The 22,406-nt window shown below is 27.1% G+C and overlaps 1 protein-coding gene across 1 annotated transcript; it reads right to left on the bottom strand.

Moving 5' to 3' along the window:
• Positions 1–18,555: 18,555 nt before the first annotated feature.
• On the bottom strand, positions 18,556–20,354 carry LOC111281548 (uncharacterized). The gene has a single exon (XM_022869273.2). It carries the CDS (start codon positions 19,653–19,655, stop codon positions 18,699–18,701), a length of 957 nt encoding a protein of 318 aa, XP_022725008.1. The 5' UTR covers positions 19,656–20,354; the 3' UTR covers positions 18,556–18,698.
• Positions 20,355–22,406: the final 2,052 nt, after the last annotated feature.

Genomic DNA, 22,406 nt, shown 5'->3' on the forward strand with positions numbered 1-22,406 from the left:
CATAAATATTTTTAGCATAATTGATGCTAGTTTGGTTTCAGATCTGGTAATCCCACCAAAGTTTAAAGTACCAAAATTTAAAAAATATTGTGGAACCAAATGCCCTCAAACACATATCACCATATTTTACTGAAAAATGATCGGGCATACAAACAATGATAAGTTGCTTATCCATTGTTTTTAAGATAGTCTTATTAGATCAGCTACTCGATGGTATATTTAATTAGACAAAAGCTATATTCATTCATCGAAAGATCTGGCCAAAAAATTTATTACTCAATACAAGCATGTCACAGATATGGGTCTAGATAGACTATCTTTGCAAAACATGAAAAAGAAAGCTAACAAAAATTTTAAAGAATATGCCTAGAGATGGTGAGATATTGCTGCCCAAGTTCAACCCTTTCTTATTAAGAAAAAAATAACTATTATGTTCATCAATACCCTTCAAGCCCCATACTATGACAAGCTTATTAGTCATTGCATAAAAAACTTTGTTGATATGGTGATTACGGGTGAGATAATAGAAAATATCATTAAAAATGAAAAGATCAATAGAGGTGATGTTTGTGGATCAAAGAAAAAAGAACCACCCAAAAAGAAAAAAGCAGAAGTGCAAGCTGTCACCATTGAAAAACCAAAGCTAAGACCTTTTATCTTATACCACTTATATCCTATATACCAACCTTCTCACCCAACCATTTCTAACATTTCCCAAAACCCATACCATTACCAACTAGTGCAAACCCAAACACCTACTTTCCAAGCAAATGTTTGCCCAAGAGCACCTTTACTATGACATTTCCCTCAGTCAAACACCACAGGCTTTAATCAAAGGGAACCTTAAAATAATCGAGAGCAATAATGATTTGATCCAATTCCTATGACTTACATAGAATTGTTCCCTCAGTTATTTCAGAAACACTTAGTGGCCTAACAACCCATAAAGCCTTTAAAATCTCTATATCCGAAGTGGCATGATCCTAAAGCTTTCTATGACTATCATTATAGAATTCAGGGCCACTCTCTAGAAAATTGTATAGCTTTCAAATGTAGGGTGCAAAGCCTAATTGATAACAGAATTTTACATTTCACAACCAAGGCCAGACCAAGTGTGGCGGCCAATCCATTACCAAATCATGGTAGGGGATCAATAAATGCTTTAAGTAGTTAGACAACTAAGAATATTAAAAGAGATGTAAAGGAGATTAGAACCCCTACGGATCAAATATTTGCTACCCTTGTGAAAGCTAATATGATTCGTCCAATACTTGAAAACTCAGATAATAAGAATTTCACATATAATTCTGATCACATTTATGAATTCTACATGGGGATGGATGGTCATTCGCTTCAAGATTATAAAGCATTTCGATAGGAATTACAGAGAATGATAGATTCTTTCTTGGTCAAATTTTATGAAGAACATGAAAAAAGTTCAATAAATGTTGTGATATTATTTTTTTTATTTTTTATGATATTATTGTTATTGTATATTATTACTAGTAATAATTATTTTAGAAATAAATAAATACAATAAAAATAAAACTAAAATAAAATATGAACCTAAAAAATATAATATGCAAAAAAATAATAATAATAACTATTTTAAAAAATAAAATTTTGTTACAAGCAAAAAATGTTATTTAAACTTCACCAAAGTGTTGGGATAATTTTAAAAATTAATTTTTGCTAAAAAATTAATAATAATAAAATTATAAAAAAAGATTAAAAAAATAAAAAAATAAATTATTTATCTGAATCTTTTAAATGTAATTTTTAAAGAAAGCTATAAGAGTTTGGTTTTCTTTAATTATTGCAAGTAAAAATAATTTTTAGATTTCACTATAGAGTTGGAATAATTCAAAACTATTTTTACTAGAACAAAGGTTTATTTAAACAATGTAAAACAATAATAAAAAAAGAAAATGAAATAATAATAATAATAATTGATATTTTTTAATAAATATATTTTTAAAAAAATATAAAAATTTTAAAGAGTTCGATTTTCTTTAATATAAGTGAAAGATTAATATTTTTTATATTTCACCGGTGAGTCAAGATAATCTAAACTTTTTTAAAAATAATATAATAAACAATAAATAATAACAATAAAAAAATAAAAAAATTCACAATAAAAATTAATTAATTAATTAAATTCCTTAATTATCTTAATTATCATAAAAAGTAATTTTATTTAGGATCTTGTCAGAAAGTTGGGATGATCTTAAAACTTGTTTTAAATTTTTAGGATTTCGCTAAAAAGTTTAGATAATCTTAAAATTTGTTTAATAAATTTTGGGAACTCACCAAAGAGTTGTGATGTTCCAAAAATCATTTTAATAAATAAATAAAATATGTTATGACGAGATTTCAAGAATTTTATGAATGGTCAATTTTTTTGAAATATTTTTCTAAATAAAAATTTTCTATAAATTTTACCAAAGCATTAAAAAATTTATAGAATACAGAAATAATAATAATAATGTTAATTTCACAACAAAGAAAATTTTTCATAAATAAATTTTAGAAAATTAAATTTAAATATAAAAAAGATCACATCATCAAAGTTAAAGGATTACACATGTCTAATTGGTACCATTCTTTTGACAAGAGACATGAAGTGCTGATACCTTCTTCACTCATAACCATACTCCCAGACCTAACCCTATTTTCGTAAACCTAAACTTTTTTTAGTAAGTCTTAATTAATTTTAAGATTTTTATTAAAAGATGATATTTTTGGGTGGTCAATCACACCTTAAAAAAAGATTGGTAGCAACTCCAAAAATTTCTCCAAGTCTAACGATCAAGTCCCCTATGGACAAAAAATTGTTATGACAGTCTATATCAAAATCAACAAGCCAAGTAATGAAATTATACCTTGCCAAAGGAGATGAGTTCCAAACTAGTTGAAGGGACGATGGTCACGGATGACTATAATAGGTCATGGGTAGGCACGGGCTCAAGGGCTAATGATCACAAGCTCAAGGGCTCAATGTTATAGGCTCAAGGATTGACAAAGGCAAAGAGAGAGTGGCATGAACACAGGCTGGCAGAGAATAAAAGAGAATAGAAAGGAAAGAAGAGAGAAGAAGAAAAAGAGAAAGAGAGAGGCTCAAGGGCTTGTGGTGGCAAGGAGAAGGCAACACAAGCACGAGTAGATGACGAGGAATGAAAAGAGGAAAGAAAAGAAAAAAGGAGAGAGAAGCCAAAGTTAGGGTGTCAATTAGGGAAGAAAAGAAAAGGGAAGGGGATTTTCCAATTTAACATACTTTAATCAACAAATTACTGATGGGTTTTCAATCGGTAATTCAATTTTTTTTAATTTTAGCAATGAAATACTGGTGGAATTTGTTGGTATTTTTTTTACTTTTAGCGACAAATTATTGACCAATCCCGTCACTAATTAAAAAATTTTCTCTCTTAATTTAATTCCAAAACAAATTGTTTTTTGTAAATAAAAAATTTTTGACCAATGAAAAAAATTCATCGGTAAACCATTAGTAAAACATTTAGCAACGAATTACGAACATATTTTCTGTCGATAAAAAATGAGCCAAATTTGTAATTTTCCCATGGCAACTTCACCTATAGAATATTAATGGATTTTTTTCCATCGATAAAAATCTTTAAAATTTTTTTTATTTTCCTTAGGTATTCTATCATTAATTACCAACAAAAAAAAATTCCATTGGTAAAATTTCGTCGATAATGTCAATATTTCTAGTGATGTATAGAAATCTATGATAGGATCATTTACTTTTGGCAGTTGCTTATTTACATCGAACACCATGTTTGTAGACATTTAATCATGTACAATCAGTGACGTTTGTTTTTGTCTTGACTTGATATAATGACTTTAGTTCTTAACTTATCTTAAGTTTGTGGATTATAAAATAATTTGTTTATACTTTTATTTCTAATGTTATTAAATATCTTTTATTTTATTGTACATTTTAACTTTATATGAAACCATATTTTATTATGATTATAAATAAATTAATATTAATAATTGAAAATATAATTCAAAAGAAAAGTTTTTACCAATGCCTTAATATTTATACTGATGTGCTTTACTGTTGGAATATTTGAAGCTATACTAACCGCACTAATTGTCAGTAAAATATAGTATTGGATAGACCATATGTAAAAGTAAAAACACATAAGACTATATGACGAGCATTAACCATTGGTAAAAGATATAATGTCAGACAACTCGTTGGTATAAGCTCAAAAAATTAAAATATAGAAATCTATACTGACGAGAGTTAATCGTCAATAAAAAGTATAATATCGAACACATAACAATTGTTATACCAATGGCTATACATGACAGACCAAAACCATTGGTATATCTCTATTACATATTCCAACAACTTAAAAATTGTTAGTATAAGTTTATACTAACAAGGGATTTATTGACGATTAAAATTCATCAAAATAGATATTTTGACCATCGATATAAGATTTATTGTGTTATACCAATAGATTTTAAAGTTTTACCAATGATTTTTTAAATGTCGAAATATGGTAGTTTTCTTGTAGTGGCAGAAATTATAAAAAGAAAAAAAGTGAACTAAGTGCTGAAATAAGCACTTTAATTTATATTCAAAACAATAAAGTATTATGCAATTACCTAATATGCAAAAACTAAATATTAACTTAATTAGACGGTAATTAAACTAAGCAACAAATTAAACTTATGAAAGAACCGAATCAAAGTTCTAAACACTCTAAAAACTGAATTTAAATATGTAAGAACAAAAATTGAACTTAAACAGTAACTAACTAAATCAAAACAAGAACCAATAACCAAAATAAATCATACAAACAGCAACTGAAATAAACATGCAACTATATGAGCTAAATCTAAGTAGCAGCAACCTAAATCAAATGAAAAGATGAGCAATTAAACTAAAAGGGACTTATAAACTAAAATTAAATATGAAATAGAATCTTTTTTAACTTGTTAAACTTTGAACATAGCAATTAAACCTTAAACTAACATGCATGAAACATAAAACATCAAATAATAATTAAAATACTGAAATAATCTACATCATAAACTTCCATTATCTTGAAACAAGAAACCGTACTTAACCATTTAACAATTACATTAAATTGCAAATCAAAATAAACTTAACTTGCAAGAATCGTAATTAAACAAGACCAGAAACTAGAAATCCTTAAACTACATGAACTGAATTAAAATTAACTAAACTAGAGCTTAATAGATTGCAAGAATTAAATTTAAATTAAAAAGAACTTAAACTTAAACTTAAATTAAAAAAGAATTAAGGAAACTTAAAATTTTTCAAAATAAAAAATGATAGTTTTAATATAATTTAAGAAATTTTTAAAATTAAAAAAATGACAAAAACTCAATAAAACTAAAATCAAAATTTTTTTTGACAAAATATAATAATTTAAAAAAATTTTAAAATTCTAAAATTTTTACACATTTTTTAATCTTACAACTTCAATTTTTTATATATTCTTTCAATTTTTAAGTTTTTTTTAAATTTTTAATTTTTTTAAATTTCTAAGTTTTTAATTTTTTTTAGATTTTTTTTATTTTTAAAGAATGTTTCAAAATTTTGGAATAATTTAATTTATAAAAAATTTTTAAAAGTTTTTATATTTTTTTCTTCTTTTTAGTTTTTTTTTTCAAATTTCTTTTAACTTTAAGAAAATTTAATTTTTAAAAATTTTAATTTTTTTGAAGTTTTAAAAATTTTCAACGATAATTTTTATAATTTATAAAGTAAACTTTCATTTTTTTATTTTTTATAAATTTTATTTTTTAAAAAAATAAAAAAAATTTTTAAAAACTTTTCGAATTTTTTTACAATTTTTTGTATTTTTCAAATTTTTTAAATTTTTTAAGAAATTTTAAAAATATTTTGCATATTAAAATTTTTTAAAAATTATTTAAAAAACTTTTTAGTATTTTTTATAATTTTTTAAATTGAAACTTTTTTATAAATTTTAAAATTTTTGGAATTATTTTGAATTTTTATAATTTTTTTGAAGTTTTTAAATTTTTTTAAAAGTGTTTAAAATTTTTAGAATTTTTATAAACTTTTTAAAATATTTTAGAATTTAAAAAAATATTTTAATATTTTAATATTTGTTGAGAATTTTTTATATTTTTTAGAATTTTTTTTAGAAATTTTTAAATTTTTCTAAAAACTTTTCTTTTACATATGACGTGGACATGATGTGGTATGACATGGCATTGATAATGTGGTGTTGACTGAAAGTTTTTAGATACGTGTCTGCATCTTATTGGATATTCCTGTTACATCAACAAAGTTGACTAACAGCATTAGTCAAAGATACAAATATGATAATGATTTGAAAGTTTAGGTACCAATGTGATAAAAAAAATTTTTAGATACCAATGTAACAAAAATTACAAAATTCAAGAATCAAATGCATATTTAACCTAATGCAAAATCATAACTGTCGGTACAAACTTACTCAAGTCAAAGTTCAATCTTAGATATAAGGATTTTTAGGGTTTTTTAGAAAAGAAAAATCTGAATTAGAATAAATGCAATTAAGAGGAGTTTTCAAGTTTTTTTTTTTTTTTGGATAATTTCAACGCTTGATAGCAATAGTTGTCAACCATGGTCCGATTTTAGACAAAAGGTGGCTATTCTTGAAATTGTAAAATTAGAAAAAAGATTATAAAAAGAAAAAAGAAAATGAGAAAACAATTATTGGATCGCCATGTCATCAATCAAATGACAAGTTTTACTTACATGTCATCCCATGTGACACCTATGACAGTGCCATCTATCACGTAAGATCACATGATTTTTTTTTCTATTAAAATATAGTTAAATTGACTCAAACTAAAAGATAAAGAACCAAAATAACCTAAATAAAAAGTTGAGGGACCACAATGACTTTTTTTGCATAACTGAAAGACAAAAGTATCTTTTTGCCTATTAATTTTTTATATGTTGACTAGGATTGGTGAAAAGTCAAGGGTAGAGCCATCACCTTGTCAATCTAGCTACTGGGAAAGGTTGACTTGAAAAGGTTGAATTGTTTTTTACCTATATATGTTTAAAGGATGTAATTGGAACTTAAAAGTACTAAAATCTTCTTCCTTTTATTTGAGATATAACTATTAGTGATGAGGGACTATGAGAACATCCAATCTAGGGTTAGGATTTTTCAAAGCAAATGGGTCATCTTTAGCAAGTGATTTTATCCTATAGTAATTAAGAATAAAAGCATAAACACATCACAACTTAGTATACTTTCTCTCTTGACCTTTTTTTTCTATATAAGAGTGTTGAATTGAATTCCACCAAAACATTTAAAAGCTAATTGGGATTTTCAATTGGTTGAACCATTTCCTTTTAATGTTAGTAAAAGAAACAAAAAAGCTAAATGCTCAAATTGGTTCCTAATGTTTGTAGGGTTGCTCAAATCAATACATGACTTTCTAATTTTAACAATTAAGGATAAACTTATTCGAAATGTAATAATTAGGGATTTTTGGATGAAATCTAGATATATATTGCATGCACCATTAATTTCATCATGTGGAAAAAATTATTCCAAATAAGATGCCATGTTAGAAGCGAAAGTGCAAAAATATATTTTCTAAGGAATATATTAAAAAGTTAGATAAATCTAAGAAATTATATTTTTACTAAACCCTAAAAAGTTAATTTTAACAAATAAACTTTCTCTTTCTTTCTACTTCCTTGTCTTTATTTTTTTTTTTAAATTTCCCTCATTGACCATTAAGTTAGAATCTTCAAATTAATAGCTAACTTTTGTTTTAATTGTTTAAGTTTAGGATTTTTAATTAGTTTAGATGAGGCTGATAGAAGCAATGGGTTTGAATTTGCAAAACCCAAAGAAAAGAAATGTGAAGAATTTCATGCTCCCATAATTTTTACAATTTCAAAGGCCACTTTTGTGAGAAAAAAAATCTTAGTTTAAATAAATGAATATCTTGAATCAGATTCCTCCAACATCCATTTTTTAAAACCTCAAAATCTTAATTCAAAACCATCATCGAAGACCATTCCAAAAGTTTTAACAAAGAAATCTTCATCCTAATGTCACTTCTAAAAACCCTTTTTCTCAAAATACACCATTATCACACAATTCCAAATATGAGACACCAGCAAAAAGATAATCACCAATTGACCAATTTAAAGAATACACATTAATTGAAACCTTAAAAAAAAAAACCCATAAAGGAAATTCGTAAAAAATGAAGGTCAAATTACCTTGATTAAGAAAAAAAATTAAGCTTAAAACTCTAACTAAAAGCCCAAATAATAAAAAATAATAATAAAAAAGCCTTAATACGCTAAAAAAGAAATGGTTATGGAACAAAAACACAAAAATGAAGCTTTTAAGTAAGGAAATCCTTAGAACTGAATAAGGGTATAAGAAAGAGAGAGTTTGGTTTTTGGGTTGAGAATAAAAAATGACCTAGAAAGAAAGATTTGTGGAAAGAAATAAGGGAATAAAGAGAAAGAAGAAAGAAAAAGAAAAGAGAAAGAACATAATGAAGAGAAAGAAAAAGAAAGAAAACAAAAGCTTAATTAAACTCAAAAACTTAAATAACTTGAAATTTTAAAGGAAAAAAAAAAGCAAGAAAGCATAAAAGACTATAAAGGTGTAGGCTAGTTTGTCACCTTAACCATAAAGCTAAATAGAAAAACAATAAAGATAACTATAGGCTAGGTTCTCACCTCAACCATACCTTTTTTAAACCCAGACCTAAGCTATTTATAAAAGAAGAAATCTAAAAAAGAACTAAAAAGGTGTGGCAACCTTAAACTTCAAGTTTAGCAAACTTTTTGACTATGTTTGGATAGGTCTTGAATGGAATTAGACTTTTAGATTGAATCTTGGTTGGATAAGAGTGAATCTCCTCTTGAGAATGAATATATATCGAATCTTGGCTTTGTGAAGTTAACTAAGAGCAGTGTTAAGCATTCTTGGTGTAATTCAAACTCTTTAAAAGAAAAGTAAAGATTCAATTTAGGCTCTTTTACAACAGCCTTCAAAATCTCAAGATAACATTTTTTTTAATTCATCTTGGACTTTTCTTTTTCATATTGAATTCTTAGAGAAAATAAAAGTCTAATTTTATTGTGACTTATTTATATATGCGAGATTAAGACGCCTTTCCTTTTTTAACTTATTTTTTACAACCCTTTAAATAGCCTTATACATGTTAATTCCAACTCCAATTAAGATTAAAGAACACCAAGTCAACCTAAGATTTCCTAATTAACTAAGAGAATATAATATGGTTTAGACTTTTCTAATACAAACCAGATTTTTAAATCCCAATGCCATGTTAGCTTGCCAACTAAGCATCCAAGTCAGCTCTTTTGACCAATGAGAATTTAGCACTTGCCAAGTCATTCCATAATGATTCCATGTATGTGCATCTATATAAAATATCATAAATTTGCAATAAAATTCTAGAAATTTAAATCTACCTCTTCATGAAATGAAATTGCCTTTTCTTGATTCTTGCATAATTTTCATGAATTTGACTTCAAAAACATCATATTCTTGAACCAATAGTTGTGACATGCTAGCTTAAACAAATCTTTTATTTTCTCTTCAAAATTCAACAAGAATTCATTAAGATTCATTTATTCTTTAAGATTTTCCTACACAAGAGGAAATTCAACAAATTAGGGGTGAAAATTAAGTTATTTTGTTAATAACAAAGCAAAATTCTTATAATTAAGCACTGAAAATAACTCTATTTTATAGAGTTATCACTTGACAATGCTAGAACTATGCCAAAAAACATGTACTCATCTTGAAGTTCTTCCCATTGATTCCTTCTCTATTTGTCATCTCCCATTAGCTAATTAGATAACCATGACCACCTTAGCCCCCAAGCTTTAAAGTAAAGATATTTACTTATTCATTCAAATTGTCATTTCCAACTGCCATAACCTTTTATTTTCTTTTCCAATTCCCTTTTCCATATCTCAATTCCTAGATTATCTTCATTAAGGCATGACAATGAACTATCTTTCAACTCCTTAGTGAAAATTTTTTGAATTAAAGCCTTTAAACCTCTAATTATGAATCATTGATTCTGATGTGAATCCAAAGTCTTTTAATTGTAAATCATTAACTTTGATGAGAATATAAAGACCTTTAATCATGAATCATGAATCCGATGTGAATCTTAAGTCTTTTAATTAACCTTCGAAGTTGAGGTGAATCGAAAGACCTTTAATTGTGATTCAAGAGTCCTGCAACTATGAATTATTGACTCTAATGTGAATATTAAGTCTTCTATTTAACCTTCAAATTTAATATCAATCCAAAAATCTTTAGTTGTAAATGCAAAGTCTTTGGTGACTTTGATGTGAATCTTGAGTTTTTTAATTAACCTTCGAATTTGATATGAATCCAAATACCACTAGTTGTGAATCTAAAGTCTTACAACTATGAAGCATTAAGTCTGATATGAATCCCAAGTATTCTAATTAACTTCCAAATCTGATGTGAATCTAGAAACCTCTAGTTGTAAATCCAAAGTTCTATAATTGTGAATCATTGACTTTGATGTGAATCCTGAGTCTCCTAACTAAACTTTCAATTTTGATATAAATCCAAAATCCTCTAGCTGTGAATCTTTGACTTTGATGTAAATCTAAAATCCTACAATTATGAATTGTTGATTCTAATGCAAATCCCGAGTCTTTTAATTTACTTTTGAGTATGATAAGAATCCTAAGCCCTCTTATATGAGAATCTTAGGATCTAGTTATGAATTTTTTACTTTGATGTGAATTCAAAGTCTCCCAATTGTGAATCTTTAACTCCATTATGAATCCTAATCAAAAATAAAAGAATCCAAAAAAATCATAAAATTAAAAAAAAAACTCTCTAAGTCCTTAATTTTGAAAAAAAAATTATTGTTTATGTCTTTGCATTGTTTCTAATTCTCAAAAATATGTAAAGTTGGGTAGTTGTAGACACCTAATTTTGTTTAGGCATACTCCAATCAATTACGATGCTTTAAAAATTAGGACCCAAGTCTTGTCTAAGATTTTTAGGTTTTATGAATATTCCAAGATTTTTGAATAAGTTGATTTTTAGGTTGATGCAAGAAAAATAACAAAAATCAAATAAAATGTCAAAAATCAACCTAAAAGTCAACTTAATCAAACTGGATAAAATTTGGTCAATTTTTTGTCAAAATCAAGTTAAATTTGGGTTATTTTAGGAGAATCAAGCCAAGTCATTGGATTCTTGAGATTTTAAAGCAAAATTTGAGTTTTGAGCAAAAATTGACATTATGGGCAAAATACCCCTAATGTGGGCTCAAGTCAAAGTTGGTCAAAATTACTTAGATTTAGTTTTGTCAAAGCCTAATGTTTAGAAAGAAAATCCTTGGAAAACTAAATTTTAAGCTAAAATAACCAAAATGTCCTTTGATCAAAACTTGGTCAAACTCGAGTCAACCCTTAGAATTCATGATTAACAAGCACTATTAAAAATTATGATTTAGGACTCCTAAAAATCATGTTGGATCTTAAAGGAGAGGTGACAATAAAAAAATGCACTTTAAGGGCATTTTCATAATTTAGCTTGTTAGGGGTCATTTTTTTAGAAAAGCTCCAGATTATGACTAAGGATTATTTCATGGATTTTTTGTTCAATAAAATCACAAACATTATCATTAAATCAAAAAATCAAGAAAAAAAACATGAAAAAGACATTTAATCAATAATGAGTAATTTCATAAATTCACATACTACCAAAGGACACCTTTACATGCTGCTAGAAGATATTTTTGTAATTTCTTAGAGCCATTAGATTTAAAGGTACAATGATTCAAAGGCCCTCCAAGTCTTGGGCACCAAGTTTGAAGAAAAAAGATAAAAAGAATTACTACCCTTGGATGCATTTTGATCCAATGGTTGATAGGATACTTTGGCTCTTTAAATTAACATGAATAGGGTTGTAGAAACTCTCATTTTTAGCAACTAAAAAGCGACCATTAAAAAAGCTCTTGAGAAAAAAAAATCTCTCTTATGGAAGAAAGCTTTCTTAAGTAGTTTTCTAGCTTTTCATGCATTTATCATTTTCATCCATGTAGTTTTTTTCATTCCTTTAATTGTTTATTGGCTGCCATTATGTGTTTTAATGAGTTTTTGGTGATGCAATCTTATGATTGTGTTTCCTTACTTTGTGATTTGTTTGCTACATTTTTTATTTTAAAAATTGGTTTTTTTCAACTATTTATTTTGGTAGCTTGTTATGTGTTTGATAAATATTCTTGTTAATAAAAATGGTTTTTTAAATATGTTTTCTAAATGTATAATGAAAATTTAAAAATATGGTCTTTTACCATCTTTTCCAAATGTTTGTGAAATTGTTTTGTCATGTAATTGCATGGTAGCCTAATTGCATTCATCATTTGCATGTAGTTTAATTTCATGATTAGCACTTAATTATCATAAGCATTCACATGACAAAAAGTGAAAATTATTTTAATTAAACTTACTTCAAAAGTCTACCTAAATATTTGAGGTCTATAAAGAGGTTTTAATTATCATTAATAGTTCTTTTTCTAACCCTAAAACCCTAAACTAACCTTAATTACCTAAAACCCTAAACCCTAGTCGAACCCTAAACTAACTTTAATTACCCAAGACCCTATATTTAACCTTAGACCTAAAACCTAGCCCTAAACCTAAACCAAACCCCAAACCTTAAACCAAGCCTTAAACCATGACCTAACCCTAAATTCCAATCCAAAACCCTAAACTATCATGCATTTGCATTTTACTTGCTTAAATAATTTATACATGCATAGCATTTTTAATTGTCATTCTCATGTCATTTTTGTTGTGATCATACATTTATATTTGGCATCTTACATTTTTATTATCATGCATATGATTTTGTTGTCACATTTCATGCATTTTATTTTATGCTTCATAGTATTTATCATGTTGCATTCATGGTTTTTAAAAATGAAGAAAAGAAATGTTTTAGAAATAAATAAGGTAATATTTCTAGTAAGATGATTTTTAAAACCTGACTTAAATATAGAGGGATTCTAAGTAATTGTTTTTATAAAAAATATTATCTTCATTTTGATGGATTATTATGAAAACCCTAAAGTAAATGATTGTTTTTAAAATTTTTCCTAAATGTAGGAGAGTTTAGAAATTTTTTTGATACTAAAGGTTTCCATTTTAACCTAAAAATAAAATGATTTGCATTTTAAAAAAATGACAATTAATGAGATTTTATGGAAATAAATGAAATTCATAGAATTAATTTTTAAATATTAAAGCTACATTCGTTTTCCTCATAATTCAAGGGTAACATTCAATTAATTGATACCACTTTTTTTAAAATAGATATCGTGGAAGTGTTCATCATTCCTCATGTAACCGAACTCTTGAACTTATCTCTTATTTCAAAGACCAAAACTATCTTTTGATAATCCTTAAACTCGTTTTTTGGTTTTATTAAAAGATAAACTTTTTAGATGGCAATCATACCTATAAAAACAAGATTGGTGGCAACTCCATGTTTTAACATGTAAATTTTTTGTCTTGTGATTGGGTTTTCAGACATGCACGTTATGACAACAAAGAAATATAATTTTACTTTATTTGATTTTTGAGATTAATATTTGTTTTTTATTACTTTGGATTGTTGTTTCCCTTGCCATTTTGTTACAGTGCAAAGGTTTTATATCAATTCAAAATTCGTACCTGTTGGTACACACTTTTTGAAGTCAAAATTCAAGCTTAAATATAGGGATTTTTAGGGATTTCAAAAAAAATTGAATAAAGTTAAAAGAAATCAAGCGGAGTTTTACAGTTTTTTTGGATAACAATGGTCATTCACCATGGTCAAACATCGAATTTTAGATAAAATGTGGTTGCCTTTGAGATTCTAAAAGTTAGAGAGAGATTGTAAGAGAGAGAAAATAAAAAAAATAAGAAAAATTTTTATTAGACTGCCATGTCATCAATGACATCATAATTTTTACTTACATGGCATTTGATATGATGCCTCTAACAATGCCTTCTATCAAATACAATCACATGATTCTTTCATGTAAAAATATGGTTAAATTGACTCTAAATAAAAGATGAGGACCAAAATAACTTAAATAAAATTTAAAGGACCACAATGACTTTTTTACATAATTAAAGGACAAAGGTATCTTTTTGCCTATTAATTTTATATACATTGACAAGGATTTTGTAAGAAGTTAGGGGTAGGGCCATCTCTTTGTCAATCCAGCTAATTGAAAAGGTTCAATAGTTTTTTATGTATGTATATTTAAAAAATGTAATTAGAAATTGAAAGTACTAAAACTTTTTGGTTTTATTTAAGATATAAGTACTTATGGGGAAAGACTTTGCGAACATCCCATTTAGGGTTAGATTATTCAAAGCAAATGGGTCATTTTTGGCATGTGGTTTTTTATTGTAGTAATTAAGAATAAGCATAAACACATAACAACTTAGTACACTTGCTTTCTTGACATTCTAGTCTTTTTCTTCTATATAAGAATGTTGAATTGAATTCCAAACAACTTTTAAAAGCTAACTAGGATTTTCGATTAGTCAGACCATTTCCCTTTAATGTTAGTAAAAGAAACAAAAATAGCTAAATGTTTAATTTGGTTCCTAATGTTTGCAGAGTTGCTCAAATGAGTACCTGACTTTCGAATTTTAACAATTAAGTACCAAACCTATTCGAGATGTAACAATCAAGAACTTTTTTGGATTAAATTTGGATTTTTATTACATGCACCGTGACACTTTTTTTGGATTAAACCTAGATTTTTATTACATGCATCGTTAGTTTCCTCACGTGGATAAAATTATTTCCAAATAAGATGCATGTTGGATGCTAGCGTGTAAAAATCATTTTTTTGAGGAAAATATTAAAGAGATAAATAAATACAAGAAATTATATTTTAGTAAAAAAAAAAACCTAAAAAGTTAGTTTTAACAAATAAACTTTCCTTTTTTCTACTTTTTTATATGCATTTTTTAAAAAATTTCCCTCAAGGAACATTAAGTTAGAATCTTTAAATAATTAGTCGATTTTTTGTTTTAATTGTATAATTTTGAGATTTTTAATAGGTTCAGATGAGAATGATAGAAACAATTATGAAATAGGTTTGAATTTCCAAAACACTATAGGAAATCAAGTCAATAACAACAAAAAAAAATATATAAAATTTTTTATCATTGTTGATGGATTTACTATGGAATAACAGCGTATTTAAGTGAAATAGTGTTTTTCTTTTAGCTACAGATTTAGAGCTAGAATTTCATCGCTAAAAATACCAAATTATCAACGAAAACTACATTTATAATTAGGGCGTGACAAAATTTTGAAAATGGGGCCAAAATTAGTGACAAAAATTTCGTAGCTAATACCTTAAACCTTTTTTATATTAAGTAAAATAAAATTTATTTTTTATGGAATTTTCATTTATTAGTGTTAGCAAGATCTTTTAGCAAAATAATTTTTATCTATTACCGATAAAAATTCCATTGCTAATGCTTAATCATTTTAAATTTTTCCCTCTTTTTTTTTCTTTCTCATTTATTTCTTTTTACTTCTCTCCTCTTTCCTCTCTCCCTACCCTATCGACCCTCTATCATACAAAGGCTATCCAAGCCAACTCTAGCCACATTCAACCACCTTCAACGACTGACATTATCCCCAAACCCAATCAAATGGGACTAGACCTAAATTTGACCCAAATCACTCCTAAATCGCCTAAAACTGACTTAAACCTTTCCCACTCTTCTACTTCCTTTTTCAATGAACTGCCAGCACCCTTGTCAGTTTTTTCCACCCCAAATCAAACCCTTCAAAATTCCCCAACTCCTCTCCCTCAAATCTCTTTAGTAAATATTTTATTTATTTTTTTTATTTTTTTTCATTTCTAATTTCTTTTATTTTTTAAGTTTAAATTTAGGTTATGAGTTTAATTTATGTTTTGTTGATTTTTTTTGTTATTTTAATATTTTTTCTTTTTAATAAATATATTTATGTTAAAATTTTTATTGTTAATATTATTTTTTATAATTTTTATTTTACAGGGTTTAGGATACAACAACTTGGTTATTTCATCTTAGAGTTCAACAACACTAGGTAATTTCTTTTTCTATTAAAATTTTAAATGTTAATTATCAAACAAACACTTGGGATTATTTTAGTAATTTGTAAAATTTATGTGGATATGTAAAATTTACTTAATTTGTATGGAATGAGTTGAAATTTGTGTGAAATTGATGTTGAATTTGTGTAATTTGTAAGGAATTTTAGATAATTTTGTGAAATTTGTGTAATTTATGTGGATTATGTGAAATTTGTCCATTTTTCACCCTGCAATTATAAGTTTTGCATGAAATGAAGAAAAATGTTTTTTTTTTTTTTAATGTCGTACACCTTAATTTTAAAGTCATAAGGATGATGATTCATAAGAATAGCTTTCAATTCTCTTTAATAACATCACATTGTTGAGTAGAAATACATATCTTATACAATTATTTTTAATGTTTAATGCAGGTTAAACATTTGCTGCCATGTATATTGTAAATTGTAATACAAGCTTCACATATAGTTGATTAAAGGTCTTGTAAATGGATCTTAGTTAAAAACTTAGGTGTGTTGCATGTCTCATATACTAAAAACTTCATGTATACATTTACATTTAGTCATTCTTACTGTTTAAGCGATTGAATTTTTGTCGATGGTTATAAATGTTTATAAATGTTTATGGATTTATTCGATAATTAAGTAAGGATATTTATGATAATTGTGTGATGGATATTTTGAATTTATATGAAAATAAATTGAATTTGAATTCTAGGATTTTTTTATTTGATTTAAGATTTATATGCATTATTTTTATTGCATTTGCAATTGAAAAATTGGCTAAAAAGTGAAAAGAATTAATTTTTTTTAAAGAATGATCAATCCTCTATGAATAGGGATCAATTCCTATGAATAGATATCATTCTCCAAAATCGAAAAAATAAAAAAAGTTTTAGCAACAGAAATAGCGACAAAAAATCAAAAGGATTGATCCTCATTTAAACAAGATTGATCCCTAGATTTCAAAAAATTAATGCTTTAGCGATTGAAAATCCGTCACATATATATTTTAGTGACGAATTTTTATATTTTATTTTTTAAACTATACAATCTTTAGCGACGAAATTATATATTTTATTTTAAAAATATTTTAAAATTTAATAATCTGTAATGATGAAAATTTCATCGCTAATTTTTTTTAGCAACGGAGTTAAGGTATTACAGACGGGATTTTCCATTTCTAATGGTCCACTTATTACCGATAGAAAAATTATTAGTGATCGAATACTTTTTCCAACTTCACACTTTTTGACGAATTATTAGCAACAGAAAATTTCGTTGCTAAAACTTAGTTTTCTTGTAGTGAAACCCAAAAAAACAAACTGCGAAGAATTTCATGTCACCCATTGTTTTTGCAATTTGAAAGGCCACTTTTATAATAAAGAAATTTTTAGCTGAAAGAAGTAAATCTTTTAGATCGAATTCCTCCAACACTCATCTCTCAAAACCCTTAAATCTTGATTTAAAACCATCACCACAGACCATTCCAAAAGCTTAAACGAAGAAATCTTGATCCCAAAGTCACTTTTAAGGAACCTTCTTCTCACAATACGCTATTATCATACAATTCCAAGGATGAGAAACAAGCAAAAAGACAATCACCAAGTTAAAGAATACCCGTCAATTGAATTTTTTTTTTTTTTAAAAAAAGGAAATCCATAAAAATAAAGGCCAGAATAGCTTGATTAAGAAAACAATTTTGAACTTAAAACTCTAACTGAAAACCCAAATGACCAAAAAAAATCATAAAAAAACTTCAAGAAGTTAAAAAAAATGTTTATTGCATAAAAACTCAAGAAATGAAGTATTCCACTTCAAGCAAGAAAACCCTTAAAATTAAGGAAGGTATGAGATCAAAAGAGTTTAATTTTTTGGGTTAAGAATAAAAGATGATACAAAGAGAAAGATATGAGTTAGAGAGGAAAAGAGAGTTTTGGAAAGAAAAAAAAAGAATTAAAAAAACACTTAAAATTAAATATTTCGTCACTCAAAATTTACACAATTCATATGGTTTAACAACATGTGCAATATATGTGTTAGATTTTATAAAAAAAATTAATTATTATATTTGAATAAATTAAATCTTTAATTGTTAAAACTAAAAAATTATGTCTTGATTTGAGCAATTCCATAAACATAAGAAACCAAATAAAGTATTAAAAAAAGAAAAAAAAAAAAAAAAACAGTTGAAATCTTTGGCTTTTGCTATACTTAAGTTGTGACTTGTTCCCAAAGAGAGCTTCGGTTTATTTCGCTAGGTTTACCGGAAAGATTTCTAATCTTAACGGAATCAAATTATTATTATATTATTATTATTATTATACACATGAGTGAATCGAGAATTTATCCAATCGAAGCAACAAGACACGCGATCAAATTCCTTGAACCCAAGCAAAATTAATAAGTCTTACATTACAGTCATAAATTAAGGACAATAAATGTTTATTTACAAAGATGCCCTTCAACAATTTTTCACACTTAATCAAGCCTTATTCTTTCTAAATAACCGCGTTATCGGAGTCACATTTCGTCAACCGACTTGTCCGAGACGATGACGGCGTCAGCATCCCACCAAGTATCCACGTCAGATTCCGTTAACGGCGAGCTCAATTTCCTCATATCACCCAACGTTAACTTCCCCGTGACGTCACCCCTGATGTAAACCTTCTCTACGCCGTCAGCATTGACCGCTGCTATTTTCTCCACGGATGTTTTGGGCCTCCATTCTGCTAGAATAGCCGGTAACTGACAATGAAGGCGCGTGTCCCACGCGCTGACAGCCACTAGTCGAGATGACGAGTCAGCGCAGGCGGATACAACAACTGCGGGCGACGAGGAAGGTGCTGAAACCGCCTGAAAGATGCTCTTCCCACCAAAAATTGAAGTGAGTTTTGTTTCTTTGTTAAAGTCGTACACGTTTAAAACATTGTCCCTTCCATCGAGGTTCAGACCGAACCCTAACCCTAGGTTGTCCCACAGCTTCACCACGTTTTTTCCGCTTGTTAGCTCTTCAGCCCAAGCAAACAAATCCCCGATGCTGCTTAGCCTCGTTCGGGGGGTAAAATTACGGTTTTGCCACTGGTCGTCGATAAAATGAGCCGAGCCTCTAACCCGAAAATCCTCATCAACTTGTCGCCAGTTCTGAGAATTAGACGGCTCCTCATATTCTGGTTCGTCGTCCGATGATGAGCAGGAAGAATCCGTGTCAGTGTCAAAATCCGTGTCGTGAAGAAGTGGTTGGGCTGGTAAAGAATGGTGTTGCCGGAATCTGATGATCAAAATCTTAAGTCCATTGATTATGGTAGACAATGAGGCTACTAGGGCAAGAATCAAAGCTCCCCACTTCAAAAAACTATAAGCTTCGTAGATTTTCTCAATCCCCGAAAGTGCATAAACTTGGGAAAGGAAAGATGGATTGTTTAAAGTGTTTATGCCCCCTTCAAAATCGCTTATTCTGTGTATGACCGGAATTTCCATGGCCTCTATCCAAACACTGCCTTATCTAAAAATCGAAATCTATCTAAAGAAAATAAAAATGGTTGAATAGTTAAAGTGTAGCAGTCGTTTTGGGAGAATAGAATAGAAGATATAAGAGAGGTGAGATTTAATAAGAGGAGGTTTGTTAAGGTTATTGGGGTTGGGTCTTAACGGCTGAAGTTGGGGTTGCAAACACAATATAAAAGAGGGGTGGTGACATGGCAGATAACAATCGGTTATGCGGTAGAGAAAATTCGTCCCACGTCAGAAAAGTTAGGGAGGCTTTTTCGAAACGAGAAACAGATTGCGATGGGATGGATGAGTCAGCGGAGCATCGGTCAAAAATGTTCTGTTTCAGTGCAAGGTATTTTGATGAACGAGCCGATAAGAGGTTGCAAAAGTGTTTTTAATTCTTAAATTTATGGAGCTCAAAATTTTGGTCTGCTGGATGCGGTGAGGGTAGAAACAAAACAATGCGAGAATTTGTGGTGGTCGGACCAATGACGGTTATTATACCACTCAGATTTCAACACGTGGTGACAGCTCATTCGGCTGTAACGTTTTTTATTGTTTTTTAATTTTTATGTTTTTCCAAAGTTTCTCCGCCGGCTCAATGATTTTTTTTAAATTAATATTTTTGGTGGGTGGTCCCCACTCTGCTGCACAACCGCGAGATGCTTGATAGAGTGACGGAAGGACGCAAGGAAGTGAGGAGGGGCCCTAAGCGACGTGGATACGCGGGCGCGTCCAACGATTTGGGCAATTCAAGGAAATTTTTGTTTGTATTTTTTTAAAATTAAAGATCCTAAATTTTGAATTTTTATTATTAAAATCAAATTTTAATATTATATCAATAATACACATGTAATTGCTGATATATTTATTTTATTGTTAAATGATTGGGATTTATAAGAACAAAATTTTCCACACAAAATTTTTTTTGGGTTTTTAGTTATGATTTATGTGCTTGTGTCATGCTAATCATTTCAAAGAGAGCCGACTTTAGGCGGAAAAGGATAACAGCCACGTGAACCCTGCAGTTGCACAAGTTAGGGTATCTTTCTGAGTTGTTGCTTATTCATACTTGCTAATTGACTGCGTGAAATCTCCGTTTTGTGGGTAACCAAAGGTTTACGAACTTCTAGAGCTCTATCTCAAGCGATTTCAAGCTCTAATTCGTGTCAGATCAATAACGCATATTAAAATAATTTTTTAAAAAATTATCATATTATTATTTTATTTATTTGATATAATATTGATATATATTTAAATTTATTATAATATCATTATATTATAATTATGAAAATATTTTTTAATAATTAATCATAATTATTATAATATTTTCTTATCATAATTACAATAAAAAAAATTTACCATAATTGATTAAAATAAATATAATATTTTTTCCATCATAATTATGAAACTATTTTTTTTATTATAATTGATCAAAATTATTATAATACCCTTTTACCCTAATTGATAAAAATATATTATATTACTTTTCATATCATAATTATGGAAATATTTTTATGAAGGTTTCATAAGAAATATGCCCTTCCCATCATAATTTATCAAAGTTTCTTTAATGTCTATCTTAACATAATTATAAAAATACTCTTCCTATCATAATCTGTCAAAATTATTATAATACCCCTCTAATCATAATTATGACAATTATCCTCTTACCATAATTGATAAAAAAATTATTATAATACCCCTCATACTAAACCTTTCATAAGAAGTTAATATGTAATTTTTGTTTCAAAATTACTATAATACTTTAAATTATATATTAAAATTTTAACATAATATAAAATTAATCACATATTCAATTGTTAAAATACTCTTGCCATTGCTTTATAAAAATTTGATATGTGATATTTTATTTAAAAATTATTGTAATTCCTTATTAAATTATATGTGAAATTTTAATATAATATAAAATTAATTACATATTAAATTACTAAAATATCTTTATCATTATTTCATAAGAATTTGATATGTGGCATTTTGTTTGAAATTTACTATAATACTCCTATCATATTATATATTAAATTTTAAGATAATATAAAATTAACTATATATTAAATTATTAAAATATCTTTACAATCATTTATGAAAATTTAGCATGTGACATTTTATAAGAATTACTATAATGCCCATATGAAATTACATATTAAATTATTATAATAAAATAAAATTAAAAAAATATAATATGATAAATATAAATATATAAAGACAAAAAATTAAATTATTTTTTTGTTTTAAATATTTTTACAAAAAATTTTATAACTATAATAAATTGAAAATCATACATTTAATCAAATAATTAATGAAGATATAACATGTAAAATATAATATAAAAATTAATAAAAAAATATAATCACAATATATAAAATGTTATATATATATTAATTTTAATACGTTATATATGTTTATGTATTTTATTATTTATTTTATTATTAAAATAATTTAAAATATATTTAAAATAATAAAAAAATTATAAAAAAATAATTCACCCAGCGTAACGGGACGGTTATTTCTAGTTAAGACAAAAGACAACCTACCTAAGAATTAAATTCCTTCGCTCCTTTCCTAGATAGAACATCCCTTTGTTTTTCTGGTCGCCTTTCCCAACGCCGTTTTTATATTTGGTTGTAGCCTCTTTCCACGAAAACTGCACTTGCTTGTCTCTCGACTCTTTTCTTATTATTATTAGTATTATTTTTTTATCTAGCATCTTTTCTTTTG

Source organism: Durio zibethinus, chromosome 5 (assembly GCF_047325235.1).
Source record: "Durio zibethinus cultivar Kanyao isolate XHJ-2024 chromosome 5, ASM4732523v1, whole genome shotgun sequence".
Classification (NCBI taxonomy): Eukaryota; Viridiplantae; Streptophyta; class Magnoliopsida; order Malvales; family Malvaceae; genus Durio; species Durio zibethinus.

What these genes read in the sequence shown, in the direction of transcription:
- LOC111281548 (XM_022869273.2), bottom strand. Translation starts at nt 19,655, where the DNA reads ATGGAAATTCCGGTCATACACAGAATAAGCGATTTTGAAGGGGGCATA.